The sequence below is a fragment of the Buceros rhinoceros genome, unplaced genomic scaffold (assembly GCF_000710305.1).
Source record: "Buceros rhinoceros silvestris isolate BGI_N320 unplaced genomic scaffold, ASM71030v1 scaffold15458, whole genome shotgun sequence".
Taxonomy (NCBI): domain Eukaryota; kingdom Metazoa; phylum Chordata; class Aves; order Bucerotiformes; family Bucerotidae; genus Buceros; species Buceros rhinoceros.
In genome coordinates, this window is record NW_010426470.1 from 14,635 (window position 1) to 31,784 (window position 17,150).

The 17,150-nt window shown below is 39.0% G+C and overlaps 1 protein-coding gene across 1 annotated transcript in view; it reads left to right on the forward strand.

Moving 5' to 3' along the window:
- Nucleotides 1-3,234: 3,234 nt before the first annotated feature.
- The window catches only part of SVEP1 (sushi, von Willebrand factor type A, EGF and pentraxin domain containing 1), a gene marked incomplete at its 5' end in the record, with an annotated part of 105,546 nt that continues 91,630 nt past the window's right edge, over nucleotides 3,235-17,150 (forward strand). Inside the window, 2 exons of the mRNA XM_010141522.1 lie at nucleotides 3,235-3,490; nucleotides 4,616-4,792. Coding sequence (XP_010139824.1) covers nucleotides 3,235-3,490; nucleotides 4,616-4,792 — 433 coding nt within the window. The remainder of the gene's footprint in view (nucleotides 3,491-4,615; nucleotides 4,793-17,150) is intronic.

Here is a 17,150-nt window from a genome sequence, read left to right on the forward strand (position 1 = left end):
AGAAGTTTAAGTTGCTTACATTCTGTTTTAAAATTGCACAGTTAATGCTAAATATGTTAATTATATGTGTTAATCATAAGTAGTACTACCCTCTCTGCCTGCAGTGCCACATGTCTTAGAGCATCCGTTTACAGAATCCATTTTGAAATGAGGCATATGGGTTTTTCCCTACCATTTGTCTTCACATTGTCTTTTGCGTTGTCTCTATCTTTCGAATTACTCTCTTTCTAGTTTTCCACTTCATTCCGGTTTTTCACTTGTGACTGAAGCAACATGAGGAACAATAGGTTTGGTTTGCAAAACGGTATTTGTGTCTGCAAGAGAATTTGTTTCACTCCCTCTGGGTTTTGCATACAAGTAGTAATAAAACCAAGCCTGGCAGCAAAACATTTCTTGGCAGTCTTTCAGACCATGGTGCCCATGGTTTCTGCTTTGATTTGTGCTGTGTGTGCTTGGTTTTGTTTAGAGTCTACCGGAAATCAATGAATTGCCAAATCAAAATCAAACTGTCCTGAAATGTGGCCTGGCTTACTGGGAAAGGTTATAAACTCTCTGCAGGTTCTTTGGTCTGGCCTAACTTCTAAGCTTTTGATTGAGCTGAAAGCCAGACAGTTTTACTTTGTAAGTCTGACTTCGAGATTTTGTGATAAAACTACTCAACTCAGATAATCTCTGTTTTTCAAGTTTGTGATTGTTAACGGTGGCTTAAATGCATTCACTATTTATCATACATATATTGTATGATTTTTGGACTATCGTTTTAAGGTCTGTCAAATGTGGTCTGTTGATACAATCTATCTTTGAAATAAACATGGTAGCACTTTGAAAGCTACCAAGTTGGAAGTCTGCTTCTAATTTCTCCTATGTATGTTCACAGAGGAAGGAGAAAGCACACCTTCACAATGCCCTGCTTTAGAGCCTCAAGAGCACCTGGCCACCACAAGGAGATTGATGATGGTCCCATATTTACCCACACTCTGACGGACAGTGGCTAATTGTGACAGTGGTAACTCCATAGGGTGGTTTCTAGGCCATAGCACATTAACATTGCTTTTTTGCAGGTTCTGTGGTTGTCATCCAAGAACAGATGTACTTGGAGAGTAATTAGCACTTGTGCATTGTCTGACTGGAAGGATGAAACAGGCGCAAATTTTTTGGGCATGTCATCACTCAAGCATTACTGAGTATTGACACAAACATTTTGTGTGAAGTATTAGAAGAAATGATCCTTAAGTCTGCAGATGGCAGCGGACTGGAAGGGACTATGGGCAGTTTTTGAGGCCATGATGGGCAAGCTAAAGTGATCTTGGCAGACTGTTGTGAGGGGGAAAACCACAGTTCAACAGAGACAAATGGGAAATGCTTTGCTGGGGTTAAAATAACCAAAAATCTAAATGTTTCTTGGAAAAAGGCTAACAATAAATCAGAAACGGGCATTACAATTTCAGTAGATCAAAATTATCTACATAAGATGACATAAAAATATGTTAGATCATATTTGTTACCTCAGATTTAAAAGAAAAACTATAATATATCATGAATAGAAAAGCAGTCGCCATGGTGGGAGATAGAAGGATTTTGATCTCTTAGGAGCAGGCAGTTTGCACACAATGAAGAAAACTGAGTGGTGTTTGTCTTTCTTCAACTGGTTGCCTGGTTAAACTTCACAGCTATTTATCTGACTTGAATACATGATACTGCAAGAAACTCTTATGTCATGCTTTGGGTTTTGTTTTCCATGCATAAAATTACAGTTTTGAGGCCTGCTTGTTTTCTAGGTTCCGGTTTCCTAGTGCAGCTGTGCTGATATTGAAGATCCAGTAGCTGACTGTAGGAGGCGTGCTGAGGGTGCATTTAGGAAAGCAAGTCACCCCGTGCATGGTCACTCTTTTGAAGCTCATTTAATAAGAGATATACCCCAATTCTTTGATTTTTATTTATAATTTAGTAGCCTGGCAATACTAGTAGACTTGTTTCTAGCTAATTCTATGTTCTTGTCTGTTTCTAAAACCCGTTCAACTTCCCTTCATAGAGAGAGGCTTATCAAGCCTCATCAAGAACAGCTATATTTTTGTATTGCACATCAGGTGTCTGAGATGCTTGGTTTTTAAAGACTGCAGTTCCTGACAGAATCTCTTCTGTCTCACTGCCTTTTTCTGCATATGCATGGACATGTATGTACTTGCTGTGTAGCATCTTCTCTATCTCTGTGTACTCTATTAAATTTCTTGGAGGCTTATGTAGCTCTTTTCAATCAGCCCTATATGAGAAGAAAATTACACAGCCACTGTTTTGTTATCCAGAAGTTCACTAGATTTCATACTTTAGACGAGGAAATGGTAAAGGGAAGGTGGGAAGGAACATGTAGAAATAAAATATTCTATGGCCCGTGGCCAGGTAATGACGGTGAAAGCTTTAACCACTTGTAGATTCTTCAAATAACAGCGAGAGCTGTTTTCGACGTTTGTGTCAGTGGTTTTGACTGATTCTTCACCTTTCGTTGATCTGTCAGTCCCTACAATTTTCCCAATAGATCTGTGTATTTTTTGGAGCAGAATAATCCATAATATAATATTTTTTGTTCTTGGTTACCCCTTACAAACTGTAGACTGTTAGTCCATAAATCACGTACTGAAAACCATGATAATGAGAGTGGGTGTGCCACCCTTCACAGCACATTTTCTGCACATTCTCTTGGTGGGTTTGCTCAATTTTCACCTGTCTGAATGGTCAATTGAGTTTGATACTGAATGGCATTCATGTGCTGAATGGAAAAGTCACATGGACCACACTGGCATCACCCCCATGGCACTCTGATAGTTGGGACAGTTGGCAGCATCTGAACTTTGGTCCCAGGGGTCTTGCACTAGATTTTCAGTGTTTTTATTACCTATTCAAACTACAGTCTGAATGAAGTTGGTAAAGCACTAGTCAGGATCGTTGCTGTCTGGTGCCAGAGTGACTTTATAAGTCAGTGTGAAAAGTGTCTCATTTCAGATCATGTCATGATTTTGTGATTTTGCAGGCTGTGGTCAAATGTGACTCAATGGTTGGCCTTGTCTAACCACAGGCTCTAGGTACAGGTGGTTGGTCTTCATAATAGCGAGTGGTTTTGCAAGGTCTCAATTTACATATATAATTCTAATAGGAAGAGCCACATCATGGAGGAAGTAGTAAACAGGGTAACTGCTGCCAACCCTTTGTTGAGATGTGCAATTTTGTTTTGTCTTACAGCAAATATTACGTCATGCCCGTGGAAATGCCACAAAGGTGATATTTCTCATTACTGATGGGTATTCCAATGGGGGAGACCCAAGACCCATTGCAGCATCCTTACGTGAATTTGGAGTGGAGATCTTCACCTTCGGGATATGGCAGGGGAATATTCGAGAACTGAATGACATGGCATCTCATCCAAAAGAAGATCACTGTTACCTTCTTCACAGTTTTACTGAGTTTGAAGCTCTGGCACGCCGTGCTCTTCATGAAGGTATTAATACACTAACCTCAGAAGTCTACAGTGAGCAGAGAGGTCTGAAAAGAAAGAACTCCAGTACTATCTTGTAATTACATTTCATGTAGTGTCAGGGGTTTTTTGTCCCCTTACTTTCTAGCAGAGTTCATTGCTCAGGTAAAAGGATAAACTGTTTCTTTGAGTAACTCATCAGCAAAATAAAAGCCACATTCTCCTTCTTGGTATATACATGCTTCCGTTCATCCCTTCATTTTGTCCTCAAAAAACAGACTATCATCTACGCCCAGTGTAACTTTTCCTTGAGTAGTTGAACCTTGTAGTCAGATATGAGTTTGTCCAAAAGAGGACGCACATTAGGACTAGCCTTAACACCTGTGGGTATTTTACACAGCAACAAAAGCTAGCCTGTTCAGAACTGATTTATGTCTCTGTATATAACTGTAAATATGATTTATGTTTATGATGGTGTACATTCAGTGAAACTGAAAAGAGCAAAGGATGGAAAGAGAGCTTGGACTGTGTTTTTATCCTTTTTGAATCTACCATATTCTAACAAAAAAGTTCTTCCTGAAAAATAGAATAAGTTTAGAGCAGCAGATGAGAATGCATGACTAGATCTTTCTTTGTAAGCCACTGCTGGTTAACTGGGGCTTAGAGTTTGCATCAGCATTTATTTGCGACATTCAATTTTTAAAAGCATGCTGCTTTTACGTCAGTATTGTGTTTATTCCAGGTAAGGTTTGATTAGTCTGTGTGAATGTGCCAAAGAAAAGATATTCTGTTTTTAATATGACCAACTGGTTTATACATGCTGTGACCAAATGCTCTCCTGATGCCAAAGATGGCATCCACCACAGCCAGGAAAAGCTGTTGCCACAGCTTCTGTTGGGAGTGAGACTGCCTTCTGGCAGTGTTAGGCTGGATTCCAGTGAGCCTTTTTCCCAGAATAAGAACACCAATTTTTTTCTTTTTCTTTTTTTTTTTAATTTTGAGTGTGGCAAGGCTCTGCTTCATGTTGCCATTGCTACTGCTTAGATCTGGAACCTAGGATTTTTAGGAACCATTTTGCTAATGACATAGTGTGAGGCTGTGTGGGGACTTCTGTTTGGATTTGTCATTAATAAATTGATACTGTTTCAGACCTGCCCTCTGGTAGCTATATCCAAGAAGACATATCGCATTGTTCTTATCTCTGTGAGGCAAATGAAAACTGCTGCGACATCATGGCAAGCTGTAAATGTGGCACTCACACTGGTCAGTTTGAGTGCATCTGTGAAAAAGGATACTATGGGAAAGGATTACAACATGAATGCACAGGTGAGTCTCATCTCAGTGCTTCGGTTTCTCTGTATGCCCTGAATGGCTAATCTAGTTAAGAGCGAAAAGCTGTATTTGGGATTATGGCTATGAGCTTGGATCAGAATGCCTTTGAGGCTTTGGAAGATTCTGTCTGGGTGAAGACGTAGAATAGCTCTAGCAATCAAAATCACCTTGTACCTTGTCTACAGCAATAGCCCAAAGAGATGTACAGCAAACAGGTAAGAATAGGGCAAAGGTTCTAACACAAGTAAACTTTCCTAAAATGCAGCTCACCAACAATTTGTGACTGGAGTTGACGAAGTCTAAGTTGATGTGTTTTGCACTCAGGTGCTCTTAGTAAACTTTGTCCTCATTAATTTTGCTGATCACTTTTTGACTTGTCATAAACTTGCCTGTTTGGAGAGGGGCTGAATGTGTGGATCTTTGCAGGATAAATTCTTGGTGAAGCTTACAGTCAATTAAATGTTCTTTTATTGTTTCGTGTTGTCTTTCAGTTACTAAAGAGGAAGAAAGCATTTGTGTTACTAAACACAGACTTGTCATCACATTTTGCTAAGGTGGTTGTTGTTACTGCTTTTTGGACACATCCTTTTACTAGTACGTTTGCAAAATCTAAGGTTGAAATAACAGCAATTTACAGTTCTTTATTGTCAGAGAAGATGTGCAGGTTTTTTCCAACTCCATTGATTTTCCTAGACCAAAAGTTTCAAAACTGCCAGAGCATATCTGAACTTCTATTTTATTTGTTTTGTGAACAGGACAATGACAATTTGACTTTTCATCAAAGATTTCTCAACTATAAACAAAATACAGTATTTTTTGATCTTGTTTGTGTTGTCATATTCTCACTTATATTCTGCATATCACAGTTCTTAAGAGATGTATGAAGTGTGAACTAAGTGGATCACATGTAGCTCTTTAGGAGGGCCATGGTGCTTTTTTAAGTGTGATCTTCGTGACTTATAGAGAGTCTCCTAATGTAACTTTTAAGATTTGGTGGTTCTGTTCAGAGAATAGACACTGGCAAGTTTGTGACTAGATGCTGATGAATTTCTTCAGGGAAAGGTTTAATGAAGACTCTGACGGCTGTATGCCTGTACAAGGAAGATTATAAGGATATGTTGAGGCATGCAGACTTTACATAAGCACATGATGGGGGAAAGGTGGTGTCTGTCACCAGTGCAAGAGAGGACTGAGATACCCCAGTGTCTGTGTTGGGAAGTTGATCAGTTGTATTATACTACCTGCCGGTTATCACTTTCTAGTTCACCTTGTGCCCCTGGGGCATCTTTGTTCTGTATTATGAGAAGTAGGCAAGCAAGAACTCATTGTGTTTTGAGTGCAACATGAGTAGAGAAATGTAGTTAAGGGTCAATGTCAGCACTGGTACACTGGATCAGAATTGTGTTTTGTGTAAGAGGGGGCAGCTTCCTTGTCCACTCAGTTAACTCTAAACGAAGATACACTATGCCATTTTCCTTATTTTCAGTTGTAAATTCTAATTTGTTTCAGACAAAATCAGATTTTCATCTTAATTTTTTATTTTGATATTCAAGTCAGTTTCCTCCACCTTGAGTGCTCTAGTAATCTATTGAACAAGATAAACGCAGCATTTCTGCCTCTATCAATAGCTTGTATCACCAAATATTGTTTTGAGCTATTCCTAAAGATAGCGGGCCTGTCATTTTAGAATTACCCTTTCTACTTGAAAGATCTTGCGATGGCATGAGCATACCTTTCAAGTGCCACCAAAAATAATAAAAGTCAGATTTCCTTAAGTGTGTAATTTGCAGCTGCAGAGGAAGGTTTCCTTCTGACGTCTTCAGCAGGTGCTTCTAAAATAGGTTTTCAAGGGGGTTGGTATTAGATACATTGCAAATAAGCTCATGATTGCAGCCATCTGCTGTGTATGTGAAGATAATCAAAGATACATACATATGCTTTAGGGATAAACCTGGTAATTCAAGACTGTTCTTTAAAATATGTCTGCTCTGCTGTGTTGTATTCATCTTTAAGACAGACAGAAACAAAAGGCAACATGTGTTCTTTAAAGGGAAAGCAGCATAATTTGAAATATTTTATTCTGAAAACTATACCAACCATTTTTTTAAAATGTTTTTTAGCTGACTGTAGCTGTGGATTTGTAAAGCATAAGGAATCTTAATGCATCTTAACTTTTCTTCGCTGTATAATGTGCAGGAGGACTTCTGGCAAGTTTACAGTGACAGGTCTTACATTTTAATCAGACTACTTTTAGCTCTGATTGAATAAACTTGCAGATACCCTACTAGCCTGTGTTTACTTAATACAGTGAGGGGTTTTTTAAAGGCAGGAGGTTGTTCTTCTGCAACGTATCAGTTCTTTTTACTATTTTAGTTATTTTCTGTGGTTATTTTCTGTATGTTATTGTGCTTATGCATTATATATATTTTGTTTATGGTTTTCAACATGAAGCATCAGAATAACTATGTAAAAATCATAACAGTTCTTTACTTTCCTAATTACCTGAAAACATTCTCCAGAAAGCTTCCACAGAATAAATAGGAGATACATGCTTGTGCCAAAAAGCAGAAATTGGCTTCAGTGTCCCCCTCCTGTTCTTTGCAATGTTGTTGATGATGTACCACAGAAAGAACAGACTGACTGTTCTCTAATTTAAAAAGCAAACCAAACAAAAGCTTCTTGGCCCTCACTAGGAGCCTCATGCAGCCAGAGACATCTGTGAAGATTGTGACAAAGGAAGTGAGAAAGAGGAAGAACAGAGACAGTATCATACCCAGTCCCAAGTATTGTAGAGCACATTAACACCTCCTCTTCAGTAATGGTTCGGTTTTTTTCTCCTTCCTTTCCTTGATTAGAAATGTTGAAATTCAAACTAGAGACAACCAAACAAAAATTCAGAGGTCAGCAAAAATACTGTGATTTCCACCATCTAATACTGTCTGTTTCCACTCCACCAATAAAAAGGTGAACTGTTAAGTCAACTGCTTGCTCCATGGAAAAGTAAAATAAATGTTCAGATCTGTATTTGTGTCACCTTCTTTGTCTTAAGAAGTTAGGAAATACGTCTTTAACAGAGCTCTTTCACACTCTTTTTTCAGCAAGACTCTCCTGAGAAAGTTCTTTTTTAAGTGAGCTCTTGGATTGGATGACCTTTTAGATTCATGATGATGCAACTAAAGAATGATAACCACCATGTTCATCTCATCAGTTACCTCCTAAACAGAACCAGTTATTGGGGAGGTCAGGAAACTGTTGTCTTACAACCTGTGGTTTCTTTTATCTAACATGTGGGCCAAATTCTTTGCAGCATAAGGTACACATGAAGGTGACGTGCAGTTGGCGAGGCAGAACTAGTAAATTAAATACTTGTAGTCTATGCTAGTTATTCCTTCCTTTGTTTATTTTTGGTCCCCTATTTGGGTATAATTACTGAAGTGTAGAATTTCACCATACGTATGAGTATTCAGTAGATTGCCTAGGCTTTAATTTAGGATTATGCATCTGCACAGCCACTAGGGCAACAGTTTTGCCTACAAAACAGCACATAGATTGGATCTATAAAGAGCCTTTCTAATGAAACCTGCAATCATGTGAAAACTGACTTTTTCTTACAAATTTTAATTCAGAACACATTCACTGAAAAAACTTTAAACTTTGAGGAAATGTAAGTCCTGCAGTGTAAGGGAGAGTTTTGCATTTTGTGGTTTCTTGGATTTTGGGCCCAATTTTCAGCTAAGCGTTTTTTTCCCTGAGATTTGCAGGATAGTTCCTTTTGAGAATGCAAAACAAAACCTGATGTTCATGAGTTGGATAGCTTTCTAGTTAAAGATAAATGTTGTGTTTAATGTTTTACAAGCAGTTCTTTTCTTAGTCAGACAGGAAGACCTTTAATTCCAGTGGTAATCCAATGGCCTAGTCAGACAAAGTTAAACATCTCTTCTGTTATGCTGTGACCTTCCTCCCTTCCTTTTGATAGGAGCTTCTACCCCTCTGGAAGCTAGGTCACCCTTTCTCAATATGCCTTTTGGAGAGGTGTTTCTTCAGCCTACTACCCTGTAGCAGTTACTGCCTTAATGAAGCTTTGCTAACCATTTTGAACTTATCATTCTCTGCGTGGAAATTTTCACTAGGTTAACCAGATCCCTCCAAGCCCCAAGACATCCAGATGTGGATTGACAACACATATCATAACATACACTATACTCTTCAGCAGGTGCCTGTCATGGATCTGGAAGAGAACCACCAGCAGCACTCTGAGATTCCAGTAGTAACTGACAGGCAGGGAAGGAAAAGAGAATGAGAAAAGGAGTACTCAAAAAGAGTGTGCAGAATGTCTCCAGCCACAGTAAAATGTCAGGCTAAATTTACCTGTTGAATCTGGAGGTTTGAATTAGCTCACAGAACTGCAGATTTTCAAGCTTTTAGAACTTAGTTTCTTGCTATCTCAGAAGGTGGTGGCATTTAATGCTTTCATGTACTGAATCTGCTTCTTACAACTAGACAGGGGTTTGTTGCAGTTCCTCTTCTCTCTTTTGTTTTTTATTTGTAAATCAGGAAAATACTCTTCAGTTCTAGTTTAGCTCTCACTAAAAGAAGACTTCTTGTGAGACCTGCGGCGACTGAAAACTGACAAACTGAAAAAGAAGCATTTCCTTGAGAAAAATATGAAATGGCTGCTAGTGTGTTATCTTGAGCCACATAAACCTATAGATCTTGATAACCAAAAAGAAGAAAGCAAATAAACATTTTCAACAAGATGAGTTGGAAAAACTTGGATTACAGCTGGGCAAGGAAGTTGGGGTGTACATGTTTAATGGAACGTTAATTGCTGCTTACAAAACCTGAGCAGTTTGGAGAGACTTGCAGTTGGACTCATCTACTGTAGAGACAGAAGCACCTGACTGGAGAGTTCTAGATCTGTGTATGCCGTCTGTCAGTCTGTGATTCTCCCCTTTTGCTTAACAGCTCTAGTCGTGAACCCCTTTCTGTAACCCTTTTGGAGAGTGAGATACCTGGGTATATTTTACTGTTTTGTTTTTAATTTATTCATTTTAGAAAACGTTTCTCCCTAGTCAAGCCTTTTTCTGTTACAGCTTCTCTTCAGTGGCTTTTTGTTTATGTGAATATACAGAGGCTGTGTTGTGAATAAACTGGCTGTCATGCAAGAAGAAAACAAGAAAAGGATCTAAATTAAGCAGCAAGATGCAAAATACCTATGTCTAAGCAACAGCAAGTTAATGCCTAATTAATACTGGCAAAAAGATTCTTTGCTGTCATTCTGTGTACCTTTTCTTATAAATCTTCTTTGACTCGTTATGGGTAGCATTTTGAGCATAACTTTGTCATGGCAAAATACAGAAGAAAGTAAATGACTGTATTTTTCTATGGAGGGTATGATACCGTCATGATGGGTAAGTACAGGAGAAATGTCAATTGATCTGGTTTTCTGCTGAGGGTGCTGGAAGACAAGTGAATGAGGAAGGTGTATATAAGAAAAAAGTGCTACAGACAAGGCTATGGAAATTTAGTAGGTTAATTATCTTTTTAAAATCTTTTTAATTCTTAAAATAATGAAAAATCATTCATAATTAGTGTTTGCATAAAGACTGTATAAAATGGCTTTTACAGGTATTTTGTGTAGAAAATAAATACATCTGGAAACATGAAGACATGCTTCTCCAGATTTTTTAAACTGAAATCTTCCTCAAAAATGTGTCCCCTAAAGCCCAGTTATTTCCTGCTTTGCTTTTGGAAATTTAGGTGGAGATTCTCCTCCTTGTTGCTATAGGAAGCAAAGCAAAGGCTGAGTAAAAGAAAAGAATTTGCTCTTAAGATTTTTTTCAAAATGGAGCTCGAAATAAACATAAATTCCTTTGATTTAGTAATTTAAAAGCATAATGTTAGTAGATTCTTCATGTCAGGAGGGGGTTTTTTTTGTAGTAATTACTCTGGCAGAGGTGAATGGTAGCTTGCGTAATACTGTGGTAGTTTTGCTTGCATTTTGAGTGGCTTCTGGCCCCAAAGTAGTTTGTTTCCCACCTGTACAACCTGCTTTATGAAGCTGGAGCATTTCTGGCAGTGGAAGCTTCTTTTGCTGAGTTTACCTCTTGAAGCTTTATGACCTTCCACCCACAGTGTGGTACTGAAAAGGTTCCTAAGGCACAGTGTGTTTGAAGTGATACCAGGTTTTATCAATTACTGAAGTGTTTCTTAGGGTGTTGTAAAACCTCTATGATCTGCTTTTCCCATGTGAAACATTTGAAGAGAAACAGTAGCAAAACAATTACTTTTTTTTAAGTTCACACTTTATATATGTAAGTAAAGAAAAAAGCTGATGAGGTTGGGATTTTATTTTCTTTCTTTCAAGATTTTAGTATTCAAAACTCAGGTGGGGCAGACTTGCTTGGGATTTTTCCTTTGTTTTGGTGTAGGTTTGTTGTTTTGTTTTAAGATTTTATGAACCTCATCATTTCCAAAGCAGAATTTTAATCTGGATTTAGTCCATCAGGAAAACTGTTTAACAAATTTGTAGAGTCAGACAGTGAGCTTTCCAAACTGTCATGGAAATGTGGAAGTTTTAACATCTTACCAGTGGCTTTGCTTGCAAAATTTAAAAAAAAAAACTTGTTTGGTACAAGTGTTTTCACCTAAACAAATGATGTGCAGGTACTGGTGTTTTTTAACCATACCTGTAGTTTTGATAAGCCCATTGAAGTGAGTATTTCCAGTAGTGTACATGAGTTTCGCATCAAATCCTTGAATTGAGTGACTCATTTTTCTCTCTTGCCTAGGACTTATGTATCAATTTACATACATCTTTTGCGGCAAAATTAATAATTTTAAGTAGCATGATGGCTAATATGGATAATAGAAGTTTCATGGTGCAGAATTTTTCTAACTCTTCACTATGTAGGTTGTCTCCTTTGCATTTGAAAACTGAACTGTAGTGGAGGAAGAAAACACTAAAACTAACCAAAAACCACCAACAGAAAACTTTCCTTTGTATACAGCACCATTTCTGAGGAATTTCTTTAGAAATGAAGTTGTACAGTGAAGGTGAAAACCCAGACTGAATTTTAACATGCACAGACAGGAAAAGCAAAGGTGTAATTGTATGTCTGTCTGGACAATGGAGTATTGAAAAAATCTTATCTTTTCCAGCTAGATCTCATGTGAGGCTTTAGAAAATAAGTTTCTGTGCCAAAACAGGCACTTGCTTTTGTATTAAGCTCGGAGCTATTTCTGAATATTTGATGGGAAGTTGGAAAGTGATGCACAAGTTAGTCTTTTCCTTATCTTGGAAGTGACTTGTTCTGGTCACCGCAGAATGTCATGAAAATAAAGCCTCTGGCCAAAGTTCATATGTGCAATTAGAGGAGAAAGATCAACCACCTGGAGGACTTGAGAGGAGCAGAAACCATGCTATGAATAGAAATAGCCATGACATAGAAACTGTCTCCAGCTTTCTGTGCTGATCAGACTTAGTCTCTTCCTGGAGCACCCAAGCTCCTCCTTTGGCCACAGTATAACCATTGCAGGTGGCTGTCGCAATGAAGAAGGCTCCAAATGTAAATACAACACCAAACAGGTTTAGTCTTTAGTTAAATGACTGTAAAACTGGTAAGCCCGAGCTTTGCCTTTAGGCACTAGACAGGATAAAAAGCAGTCTGTCTTACCTTCGTTGAGATTTTACATGATGTCAAAACACCCTTTTCCAGCTAGGCAATCTTGGGCAAAGTGGTAGTTTACAGTCTTTGTGCTGAACATGTCTTCCTTCACTGCCTGAAACATTCATCAGCCAGTTGTCACAGATTTTTAAATGGTTTCTGTGTCTACCATTTTATCATAGGCCTTTGGTAAGTCTTTGCAGATATCGTTTGGTAATGACATCATACCCAACATTTATTGGTATAATAGTCTGTCCATTGAATGCCTTAATGAAAAGGTTTTTACTGCAGCATTCTTTGGTTGCCCCTATGGATTACATGGTGTTATCTTGCCTTCACTACTTTTTCAGAAACACATAGCCAGGATGTTTTCATAGAGACATGCGCACACATATTTCTCCTGAACTTTGCCAGTCTCACAAATTAAAAGCAGACATCTTAGCATTCTGTGAGCCTTTAAGTACTTTTGTCTTAGAGAAGGAAAGAATTAAAAGATGTGCTCTTGAATGAGTGAATCAGGGATAAAATAAGATGGCAGTATACAGCGAAGAGCATTAATTTCTGAAATGAGAAGAGAGGTTAAGAGACTCAAAGCTTGTTTTAATTAACTGTTTTGTCCCTAGCGTCTCTAAGGCTCCAAAGCACCATCTTTAAGTACTTTAATCATTCTCAGGATGTAATTTGTGCTACAGTTAACTTATAAGGTTTGGCCTTAGTGCCAGTGACATTGTGAATGGGATTCCTAGCATCTTTAAGTTGCTCCCAAAGTCTTGTCAATGCTGATTCATTTAACTAGACTGGAGTGTGGCACCCTTAAAGTGACAAAATGAGGCAGTCGTTCTGTCACTTCCTTTGGAGTTTAATGAATTGTACATGGTGTGTTTGTCACTTGATCAAACAAATTAGACTCTTGGCTTTCAGAATCAGTTTCCAGTTGAACACGGTGTGTAGGAGTATTTTTTTTTTTTTTTAATCCTTGTCTTGACTTAGTGATATTTCATGGGCCAGTGAATATTGCAAAGTGTGTGCACTGTAAGAATGAGTACTGTTCCTTTCAACATTTCAAACAAAATTGTCTATTTCTTTTCCAATATGAAGCAAGTGTATGAAGCAATCGTAAAATACGATTTTCATCATTTTGCAAGTGTTTAGAGATGGCATCTGTTAATTGCCTTGTGTTTGCTGAGAGAGAGAAGAAAATGCGGAAGCAAAGGTGCACAAAGCTCATCAGGTCGCAAGCCACAGCTAAGTGAGTCATTTTTTTGCAGATTTTGACCTAAACAAAGTCTGCCAAAGGATATTTACCCAAAGGGCAATATAGATCTTCCTTTCAATACCTTCTGTCCATTTGGCTAGCACCGTCATAAGAGAGGAAAGATAGTAGTGAGAAGGGGTGAGATGACTTTTCTGTTGCCTCTCCTTTTCAGTCCTATGCAGCTGACTGCTCTGTGCTCTCTGTGTAAAATTGCCTGGCAGGTTCCTCAGATCATTTCACAATCACTTCCAAGGAAGAAGCCTGTCCTCTGCAGCTATGTTCCTCGCTTCCTCCCGCTGTGCATATTCTCTATTTCTTCAGCCACAGGAGTCCAGAAGTACTTCACAGTCTGGTACCGCTCCAGCAAAGGCAGTGGGCAGCAAGAAGAATATGCTGGAAAAAACCATGATGGAAAGGGGGCAAAAGCCCACTCAGCTTGAAGCAGAATTAGGGCAAATAAGTTGCAGACATTTTATGATGAGCTTAATCTGTCTGCAAGGTACTCAACAGCCAGAATAGTTAGGAGCAGTCCGGTCTTCAGCCTTGTAAGCAGTCTTGTTTTCTTCTGTCACTCTGGCCTGATCTTCTCCTCCAGGAACAGTGTTGACTGCACAGTGGAGTGTCACTGGGTCCCTCGAGAATGAGACAGCAGCAACACAGATCAGTTTCATCAAGTAGAAAATTGGTTTCTCCTGTTTTTGTTGATGTTTTGATGAAAACAACTCAGGACTCTGTGCAGAAAAAGAAGACACTTCTTCAGGCCAAAACCCTAGGGTTTAGTTTGTTACCATGCAAAACAAAGCCAGACCAGCAACTCATGCTTCCAATGCAGATGTTTTATTAGGGCTGACATCTGAGGGTAGTTTGAGGGCTTGATTTTTTTCTTCTTAGGCTGAAATTTTTTTAGATATGAAATGTTTTCCTTCACCAGAATGGGAAGAATGAATGGACCGGGGGGGCTATGTGTGGAGATATGGATTATTTTTACAGAAATGTGTATAATCTGTCTAACTGTAGTCATGTCATTTAGTTATAGTCTGTACCAGATCTATTTGAAACAAAACCCAATACAATTAAGCACTAAGTTGCAGTTTCGCATTAGCATAAAGCATGAAAGAATGGCAAAATCTCCATCTGTGTAGGTGTGTGCAGCTGTACTGATTTTACACAGAGCTGCATCCTGCTGTAACAACCTAAGATCTGGTTCCTTGTCCTGGCCTTGAGGCAAATCTGGTGCATTTTTTTCCATGAGAGCAAAAGAAGTTGTCTGAGGATAGCTAAAAAAATAAGTGGATTTTTGGCCCTGAAAGTTTGAACAACGGGTGTTTCCTTGTAAATGCCATAGTAAATAACCATGCAAAGTTCCCGTCTCCTGTGGCATGCAGTTTGTTTCTCAAAAAAGGAAGTCAAAAGATGAATTACAAGAACTTTCCTACACTGTGGCTGCTGAGTTTTTTTCATTAATTATTCCTATTAATTCCAGCCTGTTTGTTGGTTGGGGCTTCACAGAATAGTCCAGAGTATAACATTCCTATTATTATTGTCAGGCTTCCCTTCAGTTCCAGTTTTTATGGTTTTATGACAGAAAAGTTCTTGCTGTGTTCTGACCCTTTTCCCCTAAAAAACTTACCTGGAGATACGCATAGGTTGTCTCGAAAACTGTACAGATACAGAGAAGGAAACATCAGTGTTCTGGTGGTGTGGCAACTTGTTGTGATATTTGGCACCTGACCTCTGCCGTCGAGGGTCATTTATACACTTTCTGTAACGCAGAGGATGCAAAAATGGCACTTTATTACGTAATGAACAGGGTTATATAATCTCCCAAGAAGCCTTGCCCATCGTGGGTGGTTACTGCATTCCTGTAACGTAAGCACGTAATCTTCCGACCGCCCACACTGCCACCCAGTGTTCTGCAACATGGTGGAACGCAAAAATACCTATATCTATGCAGGCCAAGTAAGTCACATTAATTTAAAGGCATCCATTTAGTGTCTCTGTAAAAATGCCTGGAGCTTTGAAGGAAAATGTTGACCTGTTTTCTCTTCCTGTCCCTCGTTTCACTTTTTGCCCCTCTGCTGCTCTCAGAGCATGCTGTGAATCCTACATAGGCCTGTTAAAGCCTGCTGTAATTACTTCAACATCACAGGAGACATGCTCAGCACGTCTTACAACAGCAACAGTGTGTGTCACTCTGGGGAGTCCAGGCCGGTGTAGAGGTGCTCCAGTACCTTCAAATGCAGCAGCCAAGTACTTTAAATCTTTTGCGTCTTTTTTACCTCTGTGGCATAGAGGTGCCATAGTTCTCAAGACAGAGGATATGGAAGAGGGGTTTGCCTATGGAAATATGAAGTGCTGAAAAAGTTACTCTTTCAAGAAACTCAGTTCACAGGACTAGGTTTTGTTAAGTACAAGAAGGGGATAGGGAAGCTGAGTAGCTTTATTCTGAGAAGTCTTAGTGTCAACACAGAACATAAGGAATGCTTGCCAAACCTCCTATTTGCACACCAGGATTGCTGCATGTAGTTAAGCTGGTGTTTCTTTTGGATTTCATTATTATATTTCTCACAGAGGCATTCATTTGTACATGTAAATATACTCTGGTCCTCTAGCCCTGTTTCTATTGTCAGCAAACAGCACCTGAAATGTGAATATTCAAATTCCCTGTTTTCAGACTCTAAGCCTTTGCCTCACCATAGTAAGGACCAAAATATGCAGTACTTCAATTTTTATGTCATTGTGAATTGTAGAGGAGTAAGACACATATATAAATTTTGCTCTCTTTATTTCTGAATGGAAATTCAAAATACCATGCCTTACAAAATACAACACCATTTTTAAAACATGGCATTTTTGTGAGCACCCATATTCATCCCAGCTGGGTAAAACCCTTCACAAAACTGTCCTAATGGCACCACAGTGGTGGTGGTTAGGTCATGGCACAGGAGTACACAAAGGCCTTGGTCTCCATTAGTGACTTGATTTCAGCAATAGGAGTAGCCAAGCTGTATTCACATGCGGCTTTTTCAGACAGGACCAGTAACCCACCTTGTGCTCACAGTCCAAACCCATGAGAACAGAAGTAACGTGATTACAAAAAACTGGACTGAGAAGGCACATACCAGGTTCAGGCACTGAGAAACCCTCTACTAGTATCTCTTTAATGTAGCAGTAGCTGAGGGTTACCTTCATTCCTGTTTTTTTCACTATCAGTTGTGTTCCTTTTTGGTACTCATCCACGATAATGGCTCTCCTAGCCTAAAGTGCCAGAGGAGTTTGGCATAGTATTAAGCTATACTGTGGCCTCAAGTGAACAGTTTGCATGGCCCTCTGTTCCAGTTGACAGATGAGGTCTCAGACTCTGCCTGCCTCCAGAATTCTACTGTCTTCACTCTCATGATAGCTCTTCGCCATCACCAGCAGTTCAGCA